Source organism: Apteryx mantelli, chromosome 1, assembly GCF_036417845.1.
Source record: "Apteryx mantelli isolate bAptMan1 chromosome 1, bAptMan1.hap1, whole genome shotgun sequence".
Classification (NCBI taxonomy): Eukaryota; Metazoa; Chordata; class Aves; order Apterygiformes; family Apterygidae; genus Apteryx; species Apteryx mantelli.
Window position 1 is genome coordinate 9,022,825 of NC_089978.1, and position 24,847 is coordinate 9,047,671.

Below are 24,847 nucleotides of genomic sequence, written 5' to 3' on the forward strand. Positions count from 1 at the left end.
CCACACATACAGTTCCAAAATTCTTCAGCTGTTTAAACTATTATATTTCAAACTAAGATAAAAATTCCATCTAAGATAAGCATATTCTTCATATATTTTGAAGCTTATCATTGCCTCTGACAATTACCTCAGCTGTAAGGAGAGAGATTTGAAATCAGTGGATGTTTCACCGCTTTGAACACAGGTGCTGACTTAGGCACACTGCTAGCAGAGGTGTATAATTAGCTGAATTCCAGGAACCACTGCATTTCTGAAACATTCCTCTGAGTCACAGTTTCTCCTTGCATTCTTCTGTATTCCTACATTGATGCTAATTTAGTGCTGCCTTAACTCAGACACTTTAAGTTAGGGCATGTAGCTAACCACCTCTCTTCAGCTCTTGTGTGGGGAAGGAAGGAGGGAAGGAAGAGGTGAGCAACCTTGTTGACTTCACTTGCTTGGGAGAAGGTAGTCCAGAGGACCTGAACAGAGATGTAATGTGGTCCTTCTTCTACGTGGTTGTAGGCAGAGTCACGGCTTAATCCTTCATTTCATGTCTTTTCTTTTTTCCATTGACTATTTAGCCTAGCAATACTATTTGTACAAAATATATTGAGATACCATTTTAAAAAATGAGATCTAGTTGCTAATTCACTCCAAAAATCCCCACTGGATGTGCCTGTGCATGAAAAGACTATGTTGCATCTCATGTGTGGCTTTGTTGCCTGAGGGTGATCTGAAAGTAGCAGGGTTGAATGTTCTTTTCTCTGAAGCTTCCTATTTACTTCTGATGGGAGGCTGTTTGGTTAGTTTGCTACTTCTATTATGGGTCAGTAACTGTCAGTACTGGATATTAGCAAGCTGTTTGTAGCTGAGATAAAATTAATACTGAAAAAGCACTCTCTGGTCTTTTAATTAATCCCATAGGAAAGCAAAACCTCATTTAAGTTAGAAGTTTAGCTGTTGGCAGGATCAGGAAAAGCTGGTTTCACTTCACTGAACTGAATTAAAACTCCACATTAATGGAATTAAAGCATGCTGCCCAGTTCTCTGCTTTTTAAACCTTTACATTTATCAAAGCAATGGGTTAGAAGCTTTATAAACAACCACACTGCTACCTCCAGTCCTTGACATAAGAAACAGAGTGCTGAAAATACATCATAAAAACAAATAGTATTAGCATTTCCATCACCACTGCCCAGGTAGAACTTTTTTGGTATTGTATTTATTGGTCTTTTTTTTTTTAAATATTGTGAATTATAAAGAATAACCCTCAGCTCTAGTTTTATATTATTCTTTTGCATGGAATGTATTGATAGGCAAATGCAGTTTATATACTCTTCCTCTGTGTGACAGCTTCAGAGTTAGGAACTCGGGAGCATTGTTCGTTGTTCATTGATGTCTCTATCCAGACTGGGGCAGGAGCCAGAGCACCAAGTCTTTAGGAGAAAGTGCAAGAAAACTCTTGTCAATAGCTGAAATCAACTGATTTAGGAAGCAAAGACATTTAGAAAGAAGCAAAAGAGGCAAAGAGTTTTAAGCAGTCAGTTTTGACTTGTCAAAGCAAAGATACATTGGAAAGAAAGAATTCCTAAATCAGGGTTCTGGCAAATGGAGGACAACTCTTGTTGGTAGGAGGTTGGCTGGGAGGTGAAAGTTGATGGCTTTTCTAGTACCCTGTGCGTAAAGATGATGTGTGTTACTTTTATACATGCAAAAGAGAAAAGGGAAGAAATTTTAGGTGTTGTAGAAACTTCTTTCTTCCACTTTCAATGGATGAACTCTGATTAGTGTCATGCAGCAAACTGTCTGATCCCATAATGCTGGTTCCTCCTTTTTTAGTTGCGAGATTGCATTACAGAAATTTAAAACACAATAAACACTTCCCTAATGTGCTTTTTTCACCACAGGTGGTGGTGTCACTGGTATATCATGTATTGGTGAATGGGAGGAAGTGTCACAGCAGTTGTGAGGGGAAGGCATTTGTGCCTGTCAGCCTTAAAGAGGGACGAAGGGTTAATGGTGCTACCTCCAGTTTCAGCACCACCCACGCAGCAGAAATGCATTTAAAGCACCCTTGGCCTCAAACAGAATTAAAACCAAGGAGACAGGCAGCTGCCCTTATTGTTAGTATAGTATTATTGACATTGTTATTTCCATAATAATAGTTTCAAAAATATGTTGACACCAGGCTGCTCTACCTATTCTTAGCATTGTACAAAGACATGAAACAGCAGGTCTTGCCTCAGAAACAGGTTTAAAACAAACACCAACAGTGTAAACACATTAAAAAAGAGAGATGAGCTCTTTTCTTTCCTATTTTGCCCTTTGTCTTTGTATTTAGAATCATGTTCTTTGTTCCTTCACTCATATAAACTGTCTTACACAAATAGTATATTCCCATTGGTTCAATGAACTAAAATTAAATGAAATTAAGTTAAAACTGTAATATTTTACAGGAATAAGAGTTTGTGAGATTCATTTCTTCAGGGAAAACCCAAATTGGGTGGCTGGAGTACTTCTGAGTAGTATATTGAAATATATTTTTATTATGATTAAAGCTATTGAGAAGTTAATTCTGTAACATTTGAGAGAAAGGGTAACATTTTTATAAGCCTAAATGGCAAACTTTGAATACTTAGATCTGTGAGTTGAAAAATATGCTTCTTACCTAAATATCTCGATAGGACCGTGTCAATGTTTAAGCACTCTGTGGAAAATGTCAGTGGCAGTAACTCATTAGATATTTTATTTCTTTTATACTGCAAAGTGTGTGGCACATGATCTTTGGCACATGCACAAGTATGTTAAGTATTTCTGCTGGTTCCACCACTTTGACAGAAGTCAAAGAAGTCATCAGGAGCTGTATCTTTTAAAGTCAGACAGTCAGTTAGGAATGACATCAAAATGTTATTTCTGTCTCCAGTTGAATAACCACTTCTGTCAAACAGTTATTAAATTGTGTTTTAATTTTCAGCTGGCAATGTTTTCGTGGCGATGTTTTAGAAGACATAAACTTGTACTGAGCATCACATTTTATAAATGACCTCCCAAAAAAAGAGATTTAATAATACCAAGTAAGAATTATTTTTTGCAAAAAAGAGACTAAGGCTTCACTCGAACTGTATGCCACAAATATCTGGTATTTGAAAGGGGTGTCTAAGGAGGGGAATATTGCCAATACTTGAGCTCCTCACTTAGAACAAGTAAGGTATAAGGTTTCTTGTGTCATTCTACGTAATTCTGGATAACGCTTTGGTTAATTTGATGTGGCTGCTTCCTACCCCCATAACAATTACTGTGCTGGGGTAACTGCCCAGTAGGAGTGACGGCGTGATATGAATTCTCACATAACTGTGGAGAGTGACTGGGGGGTTCTGGGTACCCTGCTCCTCTGATGAGACGTTACGCGTCTGATTTTCTGAAACGGATTACTTTTGGCAAAGCAGGTCTCTGGAAGTGTTTTAGACTGGGCACCAAAATCAAGGAACCTGGTGCTCCTAATCATTTCTGGAAATGTTGTTTGCTGTCATTCCAATTTTACGTTCCAACAATGATATTGCTTAGCAAGCTTATAATTAGTGTTTTTGACTATCTTTGAAAATAGTAATGCTATGTTTTAAAGAATAGTAATTTGTATTTATAAAAAGTTGTTCAATGAATACTGAAGAGCAAAAATAAACTTATGAGTGCAAACAATCCCTGCTTTAGGTCTGGGTCAGTATACATGCAGAGAGAGAATTTGTTCCGTGTTGAAGAGTGTGCAGTGTCAAACAGCCGTTCTTTTATAAAGCCATCATGAATCACATAATGACAAAAATCTCAATCTTTATTCATCCATTATATAAAACGATTTTAAACAATGCGATCTGTCTGAGAGGTTATAATCTTTAGGTTTCACACTAAATAACCTGGGTTAAGTACCAATCCTCAAAGTTAGTTGAATTCGGCAGTAAAATGCATCGTTGCTGTTAAGGTGGGGACTGAAAGTCTAGTACAGGGATCAGATTGGCCCCTCTTTTCATTTTGGCAATTTCAGTACAAGAGCAATAATTCACTATTCCCTAAATTACTCTGGTGAGTGTGGCCTGTTCTTTTACTTGCAACATTCAAACATAGCCACCCCAACTATATTATTCAAGATATTTTTGTGACCTTTTCTGTTATTAATTCTGAAGGTAGATAGGAAATTATTTACTTTTTGTACTTAACAGCTGAAAATCCTATCTTTAATGCTCTCCTAATTTTGCTCACTTTCAAGCTGGTCAGAATTTTATAAATAAATTTTCTGGTATTAAAAATAGGGAAATGCTAAAATCTTTTTCGGGAAAAGAAAAAATTCTTTCACAATTCAACCCAGTTCAGTTAGTCATGGTTGGGTATAAATATTGCAGCTCTGCTTGTAACAGTATGTTATGGCTCTAATAAGGAGGAGATCTTGAAAAAGTGACAGATTCCTTTTTTTTTTCTTTTTCTGGAATCATGATTCCTTTTGCTATGGCAGCATTCCTTTGAAAAACAGGAGAAGAGTACTTAAGTCTGAGGGGTTTGGCTGAGATTTACACTATGTCGTGTGCAAATATTTGTGAAATATGCAGCCAGATTGCTGAGTCAATCATTCAGTTGCTACCTTGCCATGTCTTGTTAATAAACCTCTCTTTCCCACAAAGTATATAGCATTTGGCATCAGCAGTAGAGCTCAGGAATGGCTTTGTCATGCTTTCTTTGCAAATAGACTTTGTAATAAGTGCAACTTAGAGGGCCACAACATGCATCATCTTCCCTCCTCTCCACGGGATTCTTATTCCTTGTGCCAGCCATACTCTTGCATTTCTTGGTGCAACTTTGGAGAATAATGTTTTGGAGAGCCAAGTGACATGGAGAAAAGAAGGAGGAATTATGGCTCTGCTATACCACTTCCTTCTCATGTGTACAGGGGAACTGCTCCGTTGTGGAGGCTGTTCTTCTCCTACCCCTTATTCTTTTAGTATGGGAGGCCAGTATAAGACTGTAAGGACATACATTCCCTTCCAGTTCTGTAGAGCGAGAGGGACAAAAGAAAAGCCACAACCTAACCCTTAAGTTTTAAAAAATGCATGAACACTAGAATAAGGTAGTTTAAAAATATACGTTCTAAGTCATTTGCAAGAAGCAAATTCATTGTGAAATTGTAACTAATACTCATATAATATTATTTGGCAGTGCTCATTCAACTCAGCAACAATTCTGTTCATACCATGACACCAGAGGAGACTCCTGATACTTCTGTACATCCTGTGCTTTGTGATAAAATAGATAAAAGCTCTGCAGTTCTTCTTGTGAGGGGAACATATTTTCCCATATACCTTCTGAAATATTTAGCACATGGATGAGTACAGCAGGTTCCTAAAATGAAGCAAGAGTATAATGGTCCCAGCTGGAAATACAACCAAGCAGCAGACCTTTTGTTTGTCCTGTGACATGATATCATGTTTCACAACTCTATGTGCTACCCAGAAAAATCACATCTTCTCTGTCAGACAGCAAATATTCGCTTTGCTACAGGAGAAAATGCTTGTAAAATAGATATATTGCTCACTAATGTTGAATATCTTAGCTCTTAATGAAAATAAGCTCTGTTTCTTCTGAACAAACAGCTTTAGTTGTATACAAAGTTCGAAAGCAAGACAAAATCTGCAGTTAGCAGACTCAGTAATATAAAATTGCCTTAATTTTTTAAAAAATGTGTATTTTTCATTATTAATTCTTGATCTCACTATGTAATGTTGGATTTTAAACCAGTCATAGAATGCAGATGCTTCTGCTTTTTTTTTTTTTTTTTAACGCGCTGCCATTGACTGAAGTTGTGTTACTATCAATTTATATTTACATGCAGGTATTCAGCGATATTCTATAGGTTGTAGTACAATACTGAAGTTAATATATACTGCATAATATGCTGGATTTATGTAAGATAGTAACAATTTTTGAGGTTCCCGAGTCATGACAACACAACATACAAGAGAAGCCATTAGACCTCTGGTTTTAAAATCAAAATAATTTTTCTACTGTTAATGTGGTTCTCATAAAGGCTATTTTTTCCTTAGAAAATTTCATGTTGTTTCTAAATGTTGTGCCTTAGGTTGATAAGATTTTATGTGGAATAACTCAAGCTATCTAAAATCTCATAGAAATAATAGGCATAGTGAATGTTGATTGAAAATTGTACAATTCAGAGTTATATTATGGTGCAGTTATAAGTAGCATGCGTACTCCTTCACTAAGCATTCTGTCTGACAAACACTAAGAACTACATTGAGAACATCATGCTTTACTATTATACCTCTCACTCAAATTAGTTTTGTATTTTATGATTAGTATATTTTTCAGAACAACGATTAAAATCTGAGTTACTTAAGTACCTGAATTATATCTATATATTTAAAAAGAGAAAAGATAAGGGAGAATTATTCTCTTCCTTGTCTGTTTTTAATGAGGAATGAGACCTGTTATTAAACAACAGATTGTTGGGTTGAGCCTTTTTTTGAATTGATCAGCATCACGGAAGTCAAAATGCATTAGGGACACACAAAATAATCTGATTGTTACTTCTGTTTTAATGTTAACTAAATTGTTAGAGACAGTAAGAACACGAGAAATTTCTATTTCTTTAACAAATACTTCTCTCTATTCTTCCTTGGTCATACAGTCATTCCCAGCACAGCACTGCGACACGTCCACCCACAGTGAGCTTACAGCGGACCATTTCTGTGGAAGGGTAAGATGATTCTCTGTCGAAGCTGCCTGTAGAGCTCTCAGATATCACTAAGCCAGAAAGTGATTTGACCACGTAGACATAGAAGCTATCGACATATTGCATACCACAATGATTAAATCTGTGAGATGCACAAGTAAATATAAATACGTTCAAATTAGTACTAATTCTCTTGAGATATTTATAGTGAAAGGTTTGGCCTTCACAGAGCCATGAATATGTGTCATGGAGGTATACTGACTACTACTACTTCAATTCACCTCGCTTGGCTAGAGTTAATGTTTACATGTGTTAGCTGTAAAATGATTCCCACTAATCATGGAAATCCCCCAAGGGCTTACTCTGTTGTCTTAATGTTTGCATGAGCTCTTTGTGACAAAGCTAAGAGTGTCCAAAACTAAGGTAGAAGTACTGATATAGAATAATAATCCCATGCTGGTGTGTGTATGTGTGTGTATATATATATATATATATTTTTTTTTTTTTTTGTCTATATAAAAATTAATTGCAGAAGCATAATTCAGAGTACTTAGCTGACTCCACCTTAACAAAACTATTTGGGTAAAAAGTGAATAATTCACAACTGCAGTTGACACTATTGCATCTTTATGATATCAGAAGAGCTGATATTTAACATTGAATCGCTTAAATTTTGGTTGCACTGGCTGGCATAGTTGCCAAATTGATGTTAGAAATAAGAAAAAACAAGCTTCAACAACAAGCTTATCAATTAAAATAGTGATTGCCCCCCCTCCCCCCCAAAATTGCTAAATTGAGATTTAAGGAAAGAAATTTTATTATGATGTCTTTGACTTGGTCTGCTGGACTCCATAATTCACAAGGTACCCTGCCGGTTTCAATTCCTATTGGAATTTGGAATATCAAACTGTCTACGTAAATTTTTAGATAAATTGCAAAATCTGTACTGGCCATGCACACAGCTTGCATATATTGTGTATGATTCATTAGAGCACGAGAAATCTGCAATTGATATTACAGATCTCCTGCTGTTTGGGAGATAGAAGAATATGTGGCTTGTAATTATTACTAATCAACTTAAACTGAGTCATATTTCATTCTACATAGGAAAGAAGATCTGTCAGCCTGTTATACTGCTGAGCAAATATAAGTAATCAGCTCAGCCCTAAATATTCCATTATAGCAAAGCTCGATTTATATTAATGTTTTGGTGAAATCCATGCTGCTAAATATGTTTATAGTTAATACAATTTGAGGTCAAAACAAAGTTATTTTTCTCTTTTAGGAACTGGGTTTCCATCAATCCTCTATTAAAATGATTCATAATACTGCTTTTGAGATGCACTTTGTGGCTGCTTTATCTAGGAGACTTTCTAGCACATGCTTAGATGTGTGGCCTGCTTGCTGGCTATATGTGACTGTGTAGTCATTTAAGTAGTAGAATAACTGGGTCCTGTGAAGTAGAACTGAAATATGGAAGGGACAAAGAAATATAGGTAGAATTGGATTCACTGGCACTTATTCCTTTCCATCTTGTTGAATATGTGATAATTGAGCTGTCTAGAACAGATTTTTAAAAAACTTTGATAGATGTTTAACCTAGGTAATGAGATTGCACTTAAAACCAATTCTTATTTTTTAAGGCATGCTTTTGTGGAGTTCACGTATAGCAAAAAATAGGTATCAAAGTAAAAAAAATTAAGATGTCCTTAAAGCCTAAGTTTTCTTTATATTCAAGCCATATATCCTTCACAGTTCAATAACAGCACATGAGGTGAACGGATTTATCATACGTATAAAGGCATGAACTTCACAGGTGTTTGATGTCATTGTTCGTAGAAGTATTTTCTAAAGTTAGCATAATCTCGTTGGTAACTTCCCTAATGTTTTATTTGCATGGTTTAAAAACAAGAAAACTATAATGTTTGCTTTTGAAAATGTTGTTAATCTGAGTATTTTGAAATGGTTTTAATGAATGATTTTAACTGTGAAAATTTAAAACAGGAAAATTACTGGATGAAAATGAAAACTTCTTACTTGAAAATCCTGCTGTACTGTCTGACAAAGCTATAACTTTAGTGGTCTATGATACCTATTCTTTTTGCAGTAGACATTTGGACTAAACTGTATCTTACATGCTACCATTTATACCAGTCATCTCTTCTGCTGAGCTGCTTAGAAAGTGGGATTTCAACTTACTTTATTGAGAGTGTTTTGATGGAAATTTTTAAATAATTTCTCAATATGACTGAGTGTCTCATATATATATATATAAATATTGATATATAAATAAACAGCATTTGAACCATGACTAAGGGTAAGAATTTTTATTCTGAACAGGAAAGATATTACAGACTGCTTTGTGTTTCCAAAATATCCTATATATAAAGTAATCCTGGGTGCTTGCTACTGAAGGACTGTGTATTGATATTTCAAAACATTACTTAGAGGCACTGCTATTTTTAGATATTCTCTTAGCCTTTGAATAGTTCCTGTCTCTTGACAGTGTGATTCGGCTTGCCTATCACCATTTCCATTTCATCAAGCTTTGCTTACAAACTGAAAAGCTGGAGCACTCATGCTAACAACTCCTGAAAATATTATAGAAAAGTGGTTTTGATGTATAACTAATAGTTTTTTTGAAAGCAGGGTGTAAAGCAACCTTTCTAGTATACAGTTGCTGTGTTGGTACAGCAGGTGCAACAGAGATGAAGATTTCAGGACTTGCTTTGGATTGTTAGCATATAAATAATGCACCTCCTAGATTGTGGCAAGAGAGACACATGCTTATGTGAGACAAACTATAAATGAATAAGTATACTGGAATAATCATCTCCCTTCGAAGTTACAGAGCCTATTAACTGTCCAACATTGCCACTGTAGAGTTCAATCAGATTTCTCAAATCTGGGAGACATACACCTGTGCATTTAAGATAAATGTCAGGCATCAAGGTAAAAATGCAGACCAGTTTCACTTTTCAAATGAGGAATTATTCTTGCATGCCAGCTCCATCTTGCTATCTGTAAGCAGAAAACATTGCCTGGTGTGCAGGCTTTAATTTCTCTACAAAGGACAAAATGAAAGACTGTCGAAGTCCAGAGGGGTTCCCACAAAACAAACAAAGTTGCACATGTATAAGCCAGTGCACTCATGCATACATCATTCAGGTTGAAGCCTGGCTCCCAGTAGGTTCCTTTGTATTAAATATACTTCAAAGTTTGTGACAAGTTAGACATGATGTTTGGGGAATAACTGCATAAAAAATGTAGTCAGCCTTAAAATTAGGATAAAGTATTGCTTCTATAGTTAATACTAACAATCAGTCAACAAGAAACGCCAAGGAAGCTCTAGTCAAATAGCCAAGAAAAATACTCATTTCAAGCGGAAGGAGTAACTATACTAAGCAAAATTGTATTATGCTATGTGATATAATAAATGAACATCTTCTAAAGGACTGACTGCTTTAGCTGCTTGTGCATCAGAATGAGAACATTTAGTAAAATGAAATAGCAGGTTACTGATCAATTATGGGTTGTAATGAAAATGAACACTCTGCACCTGCCCAAAACGTTGTCTATATTTGAGAAGGTCAAAGTTGCTCCTCTGGACTGTGATGCAGTGTAACAGCAATAGATAAGAGGAAGGTTTCCTTAATTTTGTTATTTTTAATCATAGCTGAAATAACAATAGTTAAAGGCACAGAGCAGGGATCAGACCCCACAGGGTCAGGTACAACAAGGATGTGTAAAATGCTGGGTTAAGCCTTTCTTAGGCCATGAGATGTTAAAGTACGGGGGCCTGGAGGAACAGGAAGGTTTGCAGCTGCCTACCACTGTCAGATAGCAGCGTTTTGGTAACATCACGGCCAAAGTAGATCAAAGGGAGGGCTGCGTAGGAAGGCAAGGGGCAGTGTTGTTTCACATTGGAATGGAAAGCTTTTGCTGTTCCTAAGGGGGGAGTAATAGGGGAAAAAGTAATAACCAGGAGGCCACAGAAGCTGGCATTGTTATTTTAGGTGATATTGTGATGTGAGTAGGTAAGAGCACTACAGATACCTTTTTCTTTAAATTGTTGTGAAGCAGAGTTGTAGAAGATATAAAAGAAAATTTAAATAAGCTAAATTTGCTTTTGTCTAAACCTTGATGTCTTTTAAATACGGGCATGTGCTTATTCAATACCAAGCCTTCAGCCACTTCGCATTTCAATTTTTGTCTTGTGTGATTAATCAGATTTTAAAACATCTTACACAGGGGCACATTCTCCATTTATCCTAGCTTTCTCCATTCGATGCAATTAAGAAGAATCTTCTTAACAGAAGAAAACTCTCTCTATTTGAATTGCCTTTTTCAAGTCCATGCAGTGCTAGTGCCCTTTGGCTATCTGAAATAAACATGCAAAGTGACTTATTAAAATTTGTTGAAGCACTAGAGGAGAATTGGAAGTGCTGTATTGAAAAGGAAATGGCCAAATTAGCCAGTTGACTCTGAGAAGGCTCAGCTCAATGCTCGCACGTTGAATTGCTTGAAGCTAGACACCTTACAGTACTGGATAAAGGTCCTTGGAGCTATAAGATTTAGCATTTTTCCCCTGTTCTGCTACTAATGCATGGCCATAACTGATGAATTTAATTTCACTCTACTTCAATTTTCCTTCCTGCTATTTGCTGCTTAAGTAGCTTGAATGTTCTGTGTTGCGGTACATGTGGATAGCGCCTACACAGAGGGTGTGTGGCCTTTTGGAGGACTCTGGGTGCTACTGGGATGCAAGCAGCATGAGAAATAAATATCCTGATGGGCTTTCTATGATGTGTGTTACTGCAATAGGAGATCATCATGTGCATAAATGGATTTATCATTTCAATATCCTTTGTGAAGCAAACAGCATTTTGGGGAGGGGAAAAAAAAAGCCTACAGTCGAAGCAAGATCAAAGCCGTATTTCTAAGTCTCCGCTGATGTGGGGTTCCTCACTGATTGTATTGACCTGAAGAAATATCTAGGGTCTGCTATTTCAAAGTGGTTGGTGTTCTTAATATTTCTCTGGATGTTCCAAAAAGCACAAGTGGTTTCGACACCCCAATTTTGTATATAATACAACTAAAATAGAAAGAGATATGTCAATGTGAGATGAATAGTAAAGTTAACTATATTCTTTTACATAGCCAGTAAGACAAAAAAAGCAAATTAGAAATGGATTTTCTTTCAGTTAGCTATTATAAGAATTGTTTTCATAAAGCTCTGCCCCATCATTTATCAGAGCAGTTTTTAATCTCTTAAATTAAATCCTCAATTACTATGGATTCACAGCCTATAAAAAATGGTAGGAATACTCATATTTTTGTCATGTCATTTTCTTACTGTAAAACCAATCAAAACAATTACTCAGTATGAACATACTAGATACAAACCACTTAGATGTTTTCAAGTTGATGAGCAAATAAGACAAACATGAACAAAAAATTGCTGAGAAAAGGTGCCTCACTTTTCTGAGTTGTTTAATCACGTTTTTATGAAAGAAGAAAAGTTCCTTAAGCGCTGAAGTCTTACCCACTTGATTTTATTACTACTAATTGCTTTCAAATATTAATTTAATAATACTTTGCTCTTACATCAGGCCTGCAATTTATAATGTGCTTTACAGGGAACAGATCTGACTCATTCCCTGCAGCAAGTAACCAAGTCCATCCAAACTGATTCTCCCATTGATTTCTGAGCTTGTAAATTTGTGTTGGATTGCAGCGCTTTGTGTGCTCCTTTGCTCCTGGTTATGATTTCTGACAGTGAATCTTCCTTTCTTCTTTCTCCACGTTTTTTATTGTTTTTCTTGCAGACGCACTCTCTCCCTTTATCCTGTTCTCCCTTTTCTTTTCTTTTTTTCTTTTTCTTTTTTTTTGCCTTCTGCTGCCTTCTGTCAGTCCAGCAACGTTTTCATCTTGCTCTCTTTACTAATTTCTGCTTGATTTCCCCCGCTGCTCTTCTCTGTTTGTGTTTGGTACGAAGCTGCAGGAGGGCATAAAACATGCGCACACAGAATTAAAGTGCTGGTGCGCTTTGTTAGCACCTAGAACCTTACCTTCAGCCTTATTTATCACAGAAGAATTGTAAATGTGATAACTAGTTAAAGCTGGAGGCAGAAGCTTGCATTCAGTAAAACTGTTTGACTCTTCCTTTTTAGTAGCTATAGAGTGCCACCTATTGTCTCAAAAGAAATATATGTATTTTTTACATAAATTACTCTGAAATTATACTCTGCTGCTTTGCCTCAGCTGCTGTTTTCTGTAGAGAAGAGATTATTTTTCCTGAGTATATTTACTGCAAGAAAATATTTGACCTACGTTTCTTTCACTTCTTACTCTGTCATCGTCATGTCTACTTTAATTATTTGATTCCAGTTTTCCTAATGTTACTTCCCAGATATTACTCTAGGCCTCCTTTGACAAGGAGAATTGGAGCACCTGTTCTTAGAGCTCTTTTCTCATCGTGTCAAAAGAGATGACTATAAATTTATATGCCAGATGAATAAATATGTCACGTACTCATCTTTAGCCTTATCATGCCTTTTTCTTTGAGTTCAGTTAAAGCATTGCTACATAACTCTACATTACTCATAAGAGATCACCTGGTCAGTGGCTGGTAATGTAGTTTGTTTAAGTAGGAAACTTTCTTCCTACTCTAATTTCATAGCATGCTACAAAGTTTTATCGTCATAAGTACTCTTTTAGTTCGTTTTCAGACTAAGTGCACTATGCAAGCCTGAACTATTATATATTCCAAAAGTCTGTTAGTTATTTGTTACACTGTGGTGAACTGGCGCATACCTTCTATTTGCTGTAGTTTTTGCATTACAATCATCACCAAAGATTGTTTCTATCGTCATGACAGTAGCACTTGCGCATTGTTGGATCCACTATTTAGATTCCACAAGACACTCAGAAATGAAACAAATCTGAATGTATGGTAGCGTTGGTCAGTCTCTCTGTACAGCCAAATTTGAGTCGTGACCAAATTGACCTGATTAAGCTGAAGACCAGGAGCCAAAAAACATTGTTCTAATCACAGCTTCTGCCACATCCCCATTATTGTTTGAGCTTCCTCCGAACATAATCATCCAAGAACAAAATGTGAATTTTGCTGTCAGAAGGCCAAAATTACAAAACAGTGCTGACAGCGTTTTAGGCATAAATCTGCTGACTTGATCAGACACAGGGATTAATAACTGGGCTGACTTTTTGTTGAGCTGTACAGCTGAGTATTCAGCAGATACCCAGTTGTATTGACCTAGTTTTGCCCATAGCACTGGCTTTCAACGTTAAGCTGCCTGTCATATGTAGCAATACTCGGTTTCATTTTTAACAAGAACTCTTCTGATTACCCACCAGCAGAGCATGCGAAGATATTTGTTTGACTTTACTGCCTCTTTTTCCTCAATACCCTGGTAAATAGTAATGGTAGTAACTCAGCTCTCGGAAAACATTTTTGATCTGTAGGACTCGAAGAAGACAAGCATCACCATATCATTTTGTGGATGATGAAACTGAAGCTGAAAGAAATGAGTGATTTGCCAAGATCACTCAGCAGCTCATGGGCTAAGGTGGGGAAGGAACCTGCTCCTCCAATTCACTGTCCTAATTCTGTCCCAATCCTTAGGCCACCCTTCCTAATTAAAAGCCTGTGTATGTGGACTTCTTACCTTATACCTAATCTGCACGTACTTAAGGAGGTGCTAAAAGTGCCGCTACAAGGCAAATCAATTGCAATGATCCAAAAGACAGAAAAAAAAAAAATCCCTTTCTTTCATGTTGGTTAAAAATACTTCAAGAATATACAAATATATACTTATATGAATATGATTTTTTTCTCAGAGCTGTATTTTTTTAAAGTTGTTTTCTGACCATATAAAGTTATATGGTATTATATGGTACGTAGGAAATATTGATACACTCTGGAACATGTTTCTTGGGAGCTGTTGTGTGTGTGTGTTTTTATACTTGTCCTTTTGCTTGTAATTACTATTTGAAAAAATTAAGAATCATAAGAAGATTCCATGTCTCTGTGAGAAATCACAGATGGGTTAGATCTACATGCATGTGAGTATTTGCAGGACTGGGCCTAAGATTCTCACATATTCATATAATAGCATGTGCACTCTTTTTCTGGAAAGTAAATTTGTTAGAGGGATTTGAAATTAGGTAAGTACACATAAATATGGTGTGTGTTTGCATATACGCTTGTCCGTGCTTCTGTACCCAGCAGAGAGGCAGGCCTGGTACATACAGTAAAGACTGGAAATCAGAATACCTGGGGCACTGTCTCAATTACGCTATCTTGATTGCTTAGGAGAGTCATCTCCTCTGTCTGCTTTCCCATCAGTAAAATGCACATTATGAACTTTACATCCTTTGGGACATATTTTCAATCTACAGATGAAAAGTGCTGTGTAACAGTTATTGTTTATTGTAGCTGTTATTATTTATTGATTTCTGTCATTATGAAGAACTTTTAAAAACGTTAAAATACAAGCAAATATCCCTCAGCCTGGTTCAGTGATAACGCTATTATGTGACTTTACAAGTGCGAGTTCCTGATGATGTCAAACCAGACCTTTTCATGAGATTCTTCTGTATTGATCATTTAAATGTTATTTGCTCCAAATCTTGGATTGAACATGCTTGCCATTTCCTTGCCTGAACTTTTTGAACTTTTTCTTTGTTCATTTGTTTGTTTAAAAAGCAAGTCTAGATCTTAAAAGAAAAAAGGCATTATGTCAAGATTGATTGTATTTGTGTATACAGTACCACTATAAATAAGATTATAAAATATCTTCAGGGTTTTTTGTTTGTTTTGTTTGTTTTTAAGAAATTCACTGTTTAACTTAGTGAAGACTGCTGCAGTGAACAGGAGTTCATAGAGAAGTTTGGATTCACCCATGAGTTATAAAAAAGGCTCCTGGTTAATTCCTACTTTCTCTGGTCTCCAATTAATATATTTATATCATTTATTAAGCAGTTTCCTTAGGTAGTAGCATGCCCGCTGGGTCTTAAACAACATGTAGTATGCTGAGATGCCTTGAGAGATGCGTACACAGTAAGAGTTTTGAATGGATAAACATTATCATTTTGTTTCTATACAGAGAGCCTCGAAAAATCATCCTGCACAAGGGCTCCACAGGACTTGGTTTTAACATTGTGGGAGGCGAAGATGGGGAAGGCATTTTCGTGTCTTTCATCCTAGCAGGCGGGCCTGCCGATCTCAGCGGAGAACTACAGAGAGGAGATCAAATTTTATCTGTAAGTATTTGCCTTTGGTTTCGCCGGCCAATTACTTTTTCTTATTCTCTGTCTATATTGCATGGGATGCACAAAGAAGACTTCCTACAGCCTTTTTGGCTTCCATGCTGTGCTATTTCTTGCTTAAAATGGTAATCCATTTGTTAGTTAAATCCAAGCTGGCAACAGTTCACCGCTAAATATTTTATTTATTTGCTCTTGCTTTTTATAGCATTTGTTAATGGTGTTAGCTGCACTTAGAACGAGACTCTTCTCTGCTTGGTACTATCTGCAGTATGGCAACAACCCAAAGAAGAGGTCAGCAGCTGTGCAGACCTCAGTACCTCCCGACTCAGCCCATCATCCATTTCCACTTTGCCCCAAAAGACACTACTGAATCAGAAGATATTTCTCAGTTTTGTCTTTTCTTTGAGGAGAAAAAGTGGTAGGATGAAATCATCCAGACTGTGGGTGCCACCTAGTGTGCACCAAACTGCTTAGCAAATGTCCTGATGCAAGAATAAGATTAATTAGGTTAGGTTAATTATCTCTGCTCCTCTAATGAATTTGATGATCACTCTGAAATTCATTTTCAAATTTTAGAGGATAGAAAGGCTGTGTAGCCTGAGGTTATATTTTGCATACTTAGTTTCAGAAACGTCATTTTAATTTTCCTTTCATGTATATATTGATAGCGTGCAATTCAAAAGCAGAGCATTTATGTTTTAGGCTGTGTCAAGTAATTGAACATCTGACTGGAACAATCTGAATGTAAAGGATTTTAGAATGACAATGAAAGTCTTGAAAATGTAGTTAAGTATCCCTTCATATGGTGCCGCCTTACGGAAAAAAAAGGAAACTATACCAAAATGATACAGTTGTGGCTGTTTCATGTGAAGTACATCAATAGCCCTAAGCCAAAGAACTAAAACCCAGGAATTATTCGTCTCAGATGAGTGAGTTACCCATGAGGCTGGCATGTCACACGCTTTCCCGCTGTATGGCTTTCTGTCCCCATGAATCGCGCAGTGCTGGCTGCCCTGTGGTTTGCAGCAGGGGAAGAAGATGGCTGTAGCCTGGGCAGCCACGCATGGTCCTGTGGCACAGTAAATGTTCATATCCCTTCAGGAGGACTCTGAATCGAGTTTTCCTACATTTGTTATGAGTGTCGCGGCTACTGGCCTATTGTATGTAAAGGGAATTTGTCTTCCACATCTGTCAAAGTTTTGGTGTAAAAAGGTGACTGCTGCTGATGGTGGCATATGGAAAATTTGGTAGGTTAGCACCAAAGGTATGCAGTAACCTGAAACTGTGAGGATTAAAGTGATATATTTTATCTACACCTTGTCCTTGCAAATATTGTGAGAAAACTGAGAAAGGGCAAGTAAGAAATGTTTAGGTGCCTTCAAGATAACCTTAAGTAGAAGGCTCATAGATGACTGCAAAAATAACCACACAAGCAGACTCTGTCATGGTTATCAACCCGAAGAGACAAGGCAGGCAAATGCTTGTGCCAAAAAGAACACAGACAAGAAACCTGAAGAATAGGAATGGAAATTTCTGCAGGGCAATTATGCAATTTGTTTTTTGTTTGTCTAGATGGACTCAAGAGAAGGCTAACTGGAAGACAACTATGAGATCAAAGCCTTTTACAGTACATTGTATTCAGAGATCCCGCAGATCAGATACAACTTTGAAAGTCCATTTTCTATTTTCCTTTATTTCTAAGCAGCAATAAATAGCACTGTGAAGTGCTGCTGCAGTTGGATTTTGAACTCTGTTTTTTGTCTCTTTCACAGTAATGCTTTCCATAAGTTCTAATTAAACTTGCCAGTGTCACTGCAGCATTTACTTGTCATGCAAAAGGAGCTTATTTGTTCATTGAGCAGAGTGGGATGAAAATTATTACTAAATTAGACTGCATGCATATCCCCAGGCAATCACCAAGTCAGGCACTGCTGACTTATTTAGTCACAAATAACTATTATGAATCCATTTTCCATATTCAAACGAAACAAATTTCATGCACAAGCTGGTTTTAGAGCTGATTAATCTCAGATGAGTGTCTGGTGACAGGTCCCAGACACCTTAATTTTATAAGGGCTCCACAGAGTAGGTCTGCTTCTCTCCGTTTATTCCTTCTTGTCTCATCTCTCAGAAACATTTATGTCCTTACTGAAATAGTTTTTCCATTTGTTTCTCAAAACATGACAAATCTGATTTACCAAGACCAAATAGTGCCCTCAAAGCTAGTATTTCTAATTAACTTAGGGCTGGTTACGTTTCTTTCAAACAGAAAGTGTACTAAGTGATTTAGACTTTGGAGACCTGGATTTAATTCCTGATTTCTCTATAGTCCTTCAGTATGACCTTGGGCAAGGTGCCTTACATTCCTAAGCTTCAGTCTCCTGTGCAGAAGAGGAGTATGATGGCACAATCTTAATTCCTGTGCTGCAAATATGGGGAAATGTTGATTGATTGGCTGACAGAAGTGTGTACTCACCTATGAAGAGGGTACCTGTAAAAACACCTTAAATAGACTGCAAATCCAGGAGTGTGACCCCACGCAGCTGAGAATCTGTGCTGCTTTTGGGTGACCCATTGGGTACATAGACAGAGATCTTTAGAAATGGTCCTATCTGTAAAGTGGGTTGGCATCACCCCCTCACTGTGCTATTGCCTGGGATGCTCCAAAGAGCAAGACCCCATGAACTGCACCTCCTGCACCTGCAATAGCCATCCTCCTGGGCATTACTCTGGCCTGCTTGAAGGAAGAGAATTGTGGGGGTTTGCTTCCAGCCTTGAACCTGGAAGCTTTCCAGGCTTGAGCTGCCCAGTAAGAGCTGAACCCACCATCCTGGTGCTGTTTCTTTAGTTCAAGAGAGCAAGCGCTGGTCTAGGAAAGCCAAATACAAATACAGGGTGCTCATGTCTTGTTTAGGGAATGGCAACAGCGTGGCTCAGACTTAGAGGTCCCAAGGGCCACTGCCCAGGTTCATCTGAGGTGTGTTATAAACTACTGCAAGCCTGTTTAGGAGCTAACGTGTTGCCTCGCGGGCAAAGATCAGTCGAGTTTGACGAGACCCTGGTTTCTATTCCTAGTCCCAGAGTCAGCCTGAAGGGCTTGAACAAACCCCATAACCTATCTGCCTCAGTTTCTGCCCTTTTTTGCGGGTTATGTGATGGGGAGGAGCCCAGGCGTACAGCCCTCCAGGGCCCCTATGGAGGACTGTATGCCTTAACCTTGGCCCCATAGACGAGAGGTGAAATTTGAGTTTATTTTTCCCAAATGCCACCAGATGGCATCGCAGGATCGGCAATGAGAGAGATCTGCCTCTGAAAACTGAGTAAAATCTTAGGAATAACAGGGATAGCCATATTTTTATGTGTTCGGATAATTGGCTGAAAATGTTTAAAACTTATCTCAGAAAGCAGAGTGATATTGAAAATGCTTTTGTGCAGAGAGACAAAATGAATCATAGCTGAACCCTGAAGGCAAATAGAAGAATAATGAAAAATGTTATGGGTTTCAAATGACAAAATGTTTCAAATAGCAAAAAATGAATTAAGTTATAGTGTTATATTTATGATAAACTGCTTTTTCCCCCAAAAAGTGGGATTTTTTTTAATGCTGGTTTCTTCTTGCTATCATTCATTATGCTCTTGTGATTAACTACTAAACTAAAAAAAAAATTCCTTCTTGTTCCTGTGTCTTTAAAATACAATAATGTAAACATCAGCAATATATGGTCTTCAGTATGATAGAATATATCCTTCCCTCTTATCTTGTCACATTATTAAATCTAATCTAAACATCATTAAATAGCATTTTGAATACTAATTGACATATAACACTGGAAATGAGGTGCAATTATATTAACCGCTTTGTTTAAAATCATGCAAGAAGTCTGGGCCAAGACTAGACTTAGAGGCTACTTGAACTCTGATCTAACCCCAAGTTCTCCATCTGTCAGGGAAATGCAGTCTCTAGTACAAATAAAATGTAATGTTCCTTGATGCCATCCTTGCACTTTAAAATTCTACTTCCCGTGCTAAAGGTTATATTGCCTATCAAAATTAGGAAATGTTTTGTTGTTTAATGAAAATGACCTGCCTGTGCACAAATGATTTCCAAGAACTGTAAGGCCACACATTGTGCATACATCCTGGCTGATAGGCAGCAGCACAAGTCATATTTTTAGAAAAGAGGTGCATAGTGACTATGCTGTAATGTTTCAGGGCAAAGTCCTAGGGGAAAAAATATGGTTGTATTCAAACAAAAAGTTCCATAACAAGGAGTTGTGCTATTTTTGCCTTACAATCTCAAATTAAAATTATGATACAACACATCTAGGTGTCTTAACGTGTATGCTTCAAAGCACTTTCAATACCAGGTAGGCAAATTTATCCATAGGTGCAATACCTAAAGCACAGAGAATTTGTTTACACAGGCAAGTCTGGCAGAAGAATTCAGCTTTACTGTTTGAAATCTTGGTGCACAACCAATTAGTGCATATTGCTCCTTGAATTGGTGTGATGATGTGTTTTTCACACAGTTTTATACTTTTACACCAGATTATATAAAATTAAAAATGTATATAAATCAGTAACAGTTCATGGCCAGATAATTAAACTATAGAAAGAATTAAGGTGAATTAACAGCTGTAAGGAGGTGATACCAAGTATTAGCACTTGAATCTTAAGTTCTGGATTGCCCGAATTTTGTGTCTCTGGGCAGGACTGAGCCCTAGATTAAGATACTTAAATGTCGGTATCTACATGTCTCCAGGTGTCTAATTCCAATTACAGTCAATGAAGGCTAGAGATTGATTCAGCTGGCCAGCTACAAGGTGTCTAGAGTGAGCTGAATTGCTCTGTAAGCTTTATTAACTCTATTGATTGGGTGTCCATTGACTTTAAGTTTAAACACTTATCACATATGTGCCTGCCTATATTTGGGAGTCTTAAACACACTCTGTATCTCACCTTTCATGTGTGTTTGCCCTCATAATAGATGTCTGATTCTTCAACTACTATTGCTCTTGCTTGGTCACAGAGAAAAGTAAAATAAGACCATGGACCATAAAAACAGTATCAGTTTTATTTCGTTCTCCTGAAGAAATGCTTTAGTGCCTCTTGGTTCACAACATCAAGATGAAGTGTGGCCCAGAAGTAGAACCAAGAGACAAAGGAGAGCATTTGCTCTGAGAACTGGAGAACTTGATGCAGGAGCCTGGAGCAAGACTTGCTCCCAAGCAACACCTCCAGCCAGCTATCCTGAGGAAATAAAGCCTGCAGGGTAATGGTACAATAGGAACAGAGGAGAGAGGAGAACAGGTTGCACTGTGAGGGTGTATGTAGTACTTAAAAGAAACTATTGCTTCCATTTTTCCTACTGCCTAACCTGAATTAGGTGAATGAAGTTAACCGAATTCTGTAGGATTTTCCTCTTGATCTAGCATGGCACCAGGATATATTCATATAAGGGGAAAGACAGTGTTCTTTTCCCCCTGCTACTTCCTGAGAATCAAATAGGTATGTACTGGGAAAAGGGCTAGCAGAGTTATCCTGTGGGATTTTCTGTTGCTGGTTGATGACATTATCTGCAGTCAGTATGCAACGCTGGCGTATGAATATCTCAGTTCTCTGCTGCTTCTGGTCTTTTGTACAAGGTTCTCCCTTGCAGAGGAAAGGTGATCTCTTATATTGATCAGATTTTGTCTTGTGTCAGTGCATTGTCCTGCTTTCATTTTTGTGAGAAGATGTTTGCTTTTCCTCACAAACAGTTTAGACACTCCTCTTTCCACCCAGTTCCTCTCACTTCTCTTCCCACACAACTCCCACCTGTCTTCTCGCTCACATCTGTAGCAAAAAATAAAATATGCATTAAAAAAATATAATGTTCTGCAATTTCTGCTCCAAAATGTGCTGCATATAGAGCAGGATGGAGTGTAAGGACTCTGTGCCTTTTTATAGCAAATATTTATGCTTCCTTTTGCTGCGGTTAGAAGTGACCTTCAGGTTGACTTCCCTTACTCTGGTACAGGGAAGCTTTCAGGTTTTCTAATTTAAAACCACTTTTTGCTCATGGTAGAAGCAGTAAAACTACTCAGGGCAAAGACTGCATTTTATTACCTAGTTACAAAACTAAGAAAAATGCAATACCATTTGGTTTTGCTTCTCAAAATATTTTTTCTTTTTTTTTTCAAGTTGCAACAGCTTTGAAAAATATTTGAACCATCTCCACTGGGCACATCCCCCAAATGGGCCTTATGATGGAGATCTCTGTGAGGCCTGGAATCCTTTTTCCATGGAACATCAGCTCGCTGTTTTTTGGCTTTGTGAAATCATTTTAGGATTATAACAGATACTCCTCTTTGCTTTTCTACAGGATTTATTTGCAGAGGCATTGGCTGTATACTTAAGATGCTTTTTTCTCTGTGGTGTTGTGGATGATGTATGATTCTGTCCTCTTGCATGGAAGGGTCTTTCAAATTCTGCAGCCCTTAGTTGCATTTGTCCATGTAATTGGAGAGTCCCTTTTTTTTTTTTAACTTTAAACTTAACTGTTTAGCCAATAGGAAAAATATAATTATGTAAACTTGCTCTAATGTATATGCCATTATATATTATATATGGGGAATTTTAGTATGTGATCAGCACAGTGATTTAAACTGGTGGATTAATTCACATGGACTGTTTTAGAGAGATAGAACTTGTTCAGAAAATCAACAGAAGAAGTAGTTGCAAAACTTTTCCAAATGATAAATACTGCATGCTAGGTGATGTATGTGATAGATCTGGAAAAAGAACATCTCTGTGGAGAGAGAAAAGAAAATAAGAACACAGATGCTGTCACGTGCCAATAGGATGACACCAACTGGAAGGTCACATAGATTATGCTTTTCATGAGCAAATAGTGGATTAATCCAAGTTCAGGCTTTGTTAATACTGGGAAAGGAGTAGAGTAGGGCATACAACCCTTTAGGCTCCCTCTGCAGCTAACAGAAAGATGTAGCTGCTTCTGGAGTATGATTTACCTTGTCCTAAAGTAGATACTTTACACAGGTCAGACGAGCATTGTGCTCATGTGTATATTTCTTTCTACTGATTATAGAGAGTTTGGGGCAAGTTCCCAAATAAAATCCTATCCAAACTGGCCAAAAAGTTCATGAATGTTTTTCTAGAGAATGTGGTAAAAGCAAGGATAACATAGATACTTCCAGATTTTGTTCTGATCAGCAAGGAAGAACTGTCTGAAAATTGAAAAATTAAATGCAGCTTGAACTTGAGTGACCATATAGTGGCATAGGTTTTGATTTTTATTGAAAGAGAATGAGGAAGTACAGACGAATAAGAAACATGAACTTCAAAAATAGATTGCTATACATTCAGAGTTGATATGGAAAATCTTACAGGGAAGAAGTTTTAAAGGAAAAGGGAACTCAAAAGTGGTAGCTGTTTATTTAAGAAAAACTATTAAAAGCGCAGCAAAAAAGGAAAGATAGGGAGTGTAATAAGCAATGAACCAGGATAATGTGAGAGCCTTTTGATGATATGAAACTCAAGTAAGAAACAGAAAAAGTGGAAGCTGGGTCAAGTTACTATTGTTCTAAAAACCACAATTCTAAAAATTTTTTAATTTTAGGTAGCTTTTGGGGACAAAGTCAAAAAGGCAAGATATAAAACAAACTGTAACTAGCAAGGATTAGAAAAAGTAGCAAGAAAATATTTGATGAGAGAAAAAAAAAACAAGGAATAAATGAATTTCTAAATAGTTGGAGGTAAAAATATTTAAAGGTGAGACTGGGAAGGCTGAAAGATTTAGTGCATTTTTTTGCTTTTGCTACTTTAAAAAAAGGTTCATAATCATCCTGTTAGTTTCCTATCAACATCTTCATATAGTGGTGGACCACAAGTCCCCCAAAGACTAGGGAGAAAGAGAAAAAGCAAAGATGCTGTCATGAAAGGATTATACCAATGGGAAGATCAGGGGAATGAAGCTTCTGAGCAAATAGCAGATTAATCTAAGCTCAGGCTTTGTTCATAACATTGGGAATTTCTGGGATTTCTGGATGAGTTAGAAATGGCAACAGTTTTCTAAGAGCCCTCTACTGATCTATTTTTTTGTGGGACTGGGTGCACAATGCTTCACCTTTCCAAATTAACTCATTTTCACTTTTTACAATATATGCATAATATAGAGATATATGTCGAGTACTTGCTTTCACCATGCTGGCTCAAAAAATTCAGAGGGACAAAACTGAATCACTCATGCACCCAAAATCTCTGTATAATAAGAGGAGATTTTTAGAGGTACAGATGGCAATTGGACACCCAGAAGCTGGGTGCAAATGCAAATTTATGCTTTTGAAAACCCTCTCCTATATCTGTTTAAAGAAATTACTTATTCTGAAAAAAACTCTCATTTTTTCCATGAAGCTTTGGAGTGCAAAGTCCATGTCAAGAAAGCCCTAGCATCCTCCTTGACCATAAAAATTCACGTTAATGAAGTGTGAGATGTGTCTGTGTAAACATTACCATCTGGAAATACTTAGCCTTAGAGAAGAGCTCTGGAAGCAAACTGTTATTTTGGCATTGTTGATAAATATATAACTGATGGCTGGAAGTTGAACTTAGACATGTTCAGCCTTGAAACTTGATGCACGTGTTTGTAGTCAGGGTATCTAGGTTACATTTCTATAGAAGCTGGTAGACTTGTCCCTCAAAATCTTCAAAATCTTCAAAATAAAATAGATAACTTTCTAAAACACAAGCTTAATACAGTTTCTAGAGAAAAAAATTACTGCCTGTGTATACTGGAATGCAATGTATGCTAGGTGGCTATAGAGCTCCCTTTTGGCTTTTATA

At 37.1% G+C, this 24,847-nt stretch overlaps 1 protein-coding gene across 1 annotated transcript in view; it reads left to right on the plus strand.

The window, feature by feature from the left end:
- Positions 1 to 24,847, plus strand: part of DLG2 (discs large MAGUK scaffold protein 2) — an 856,812-nt gene that overhangs the window by 600,663 nt on the left and 231,302 nt on the right. The window contains exons 12-13 of the mRNA XM_013943075.2: positions 6,668 to 6,736; positions 15,841 to 15,997. Coding sequence (XP_013798529.2) covers positions 6,668 to 6,736; positions 15,841 to 15,997 — 226 coding nt within the window. The remainder of the gene's footprint in view (positions 1 to 6,667; positions 6,737 to 15,840; positions 15,998 to 24,847) is intronic.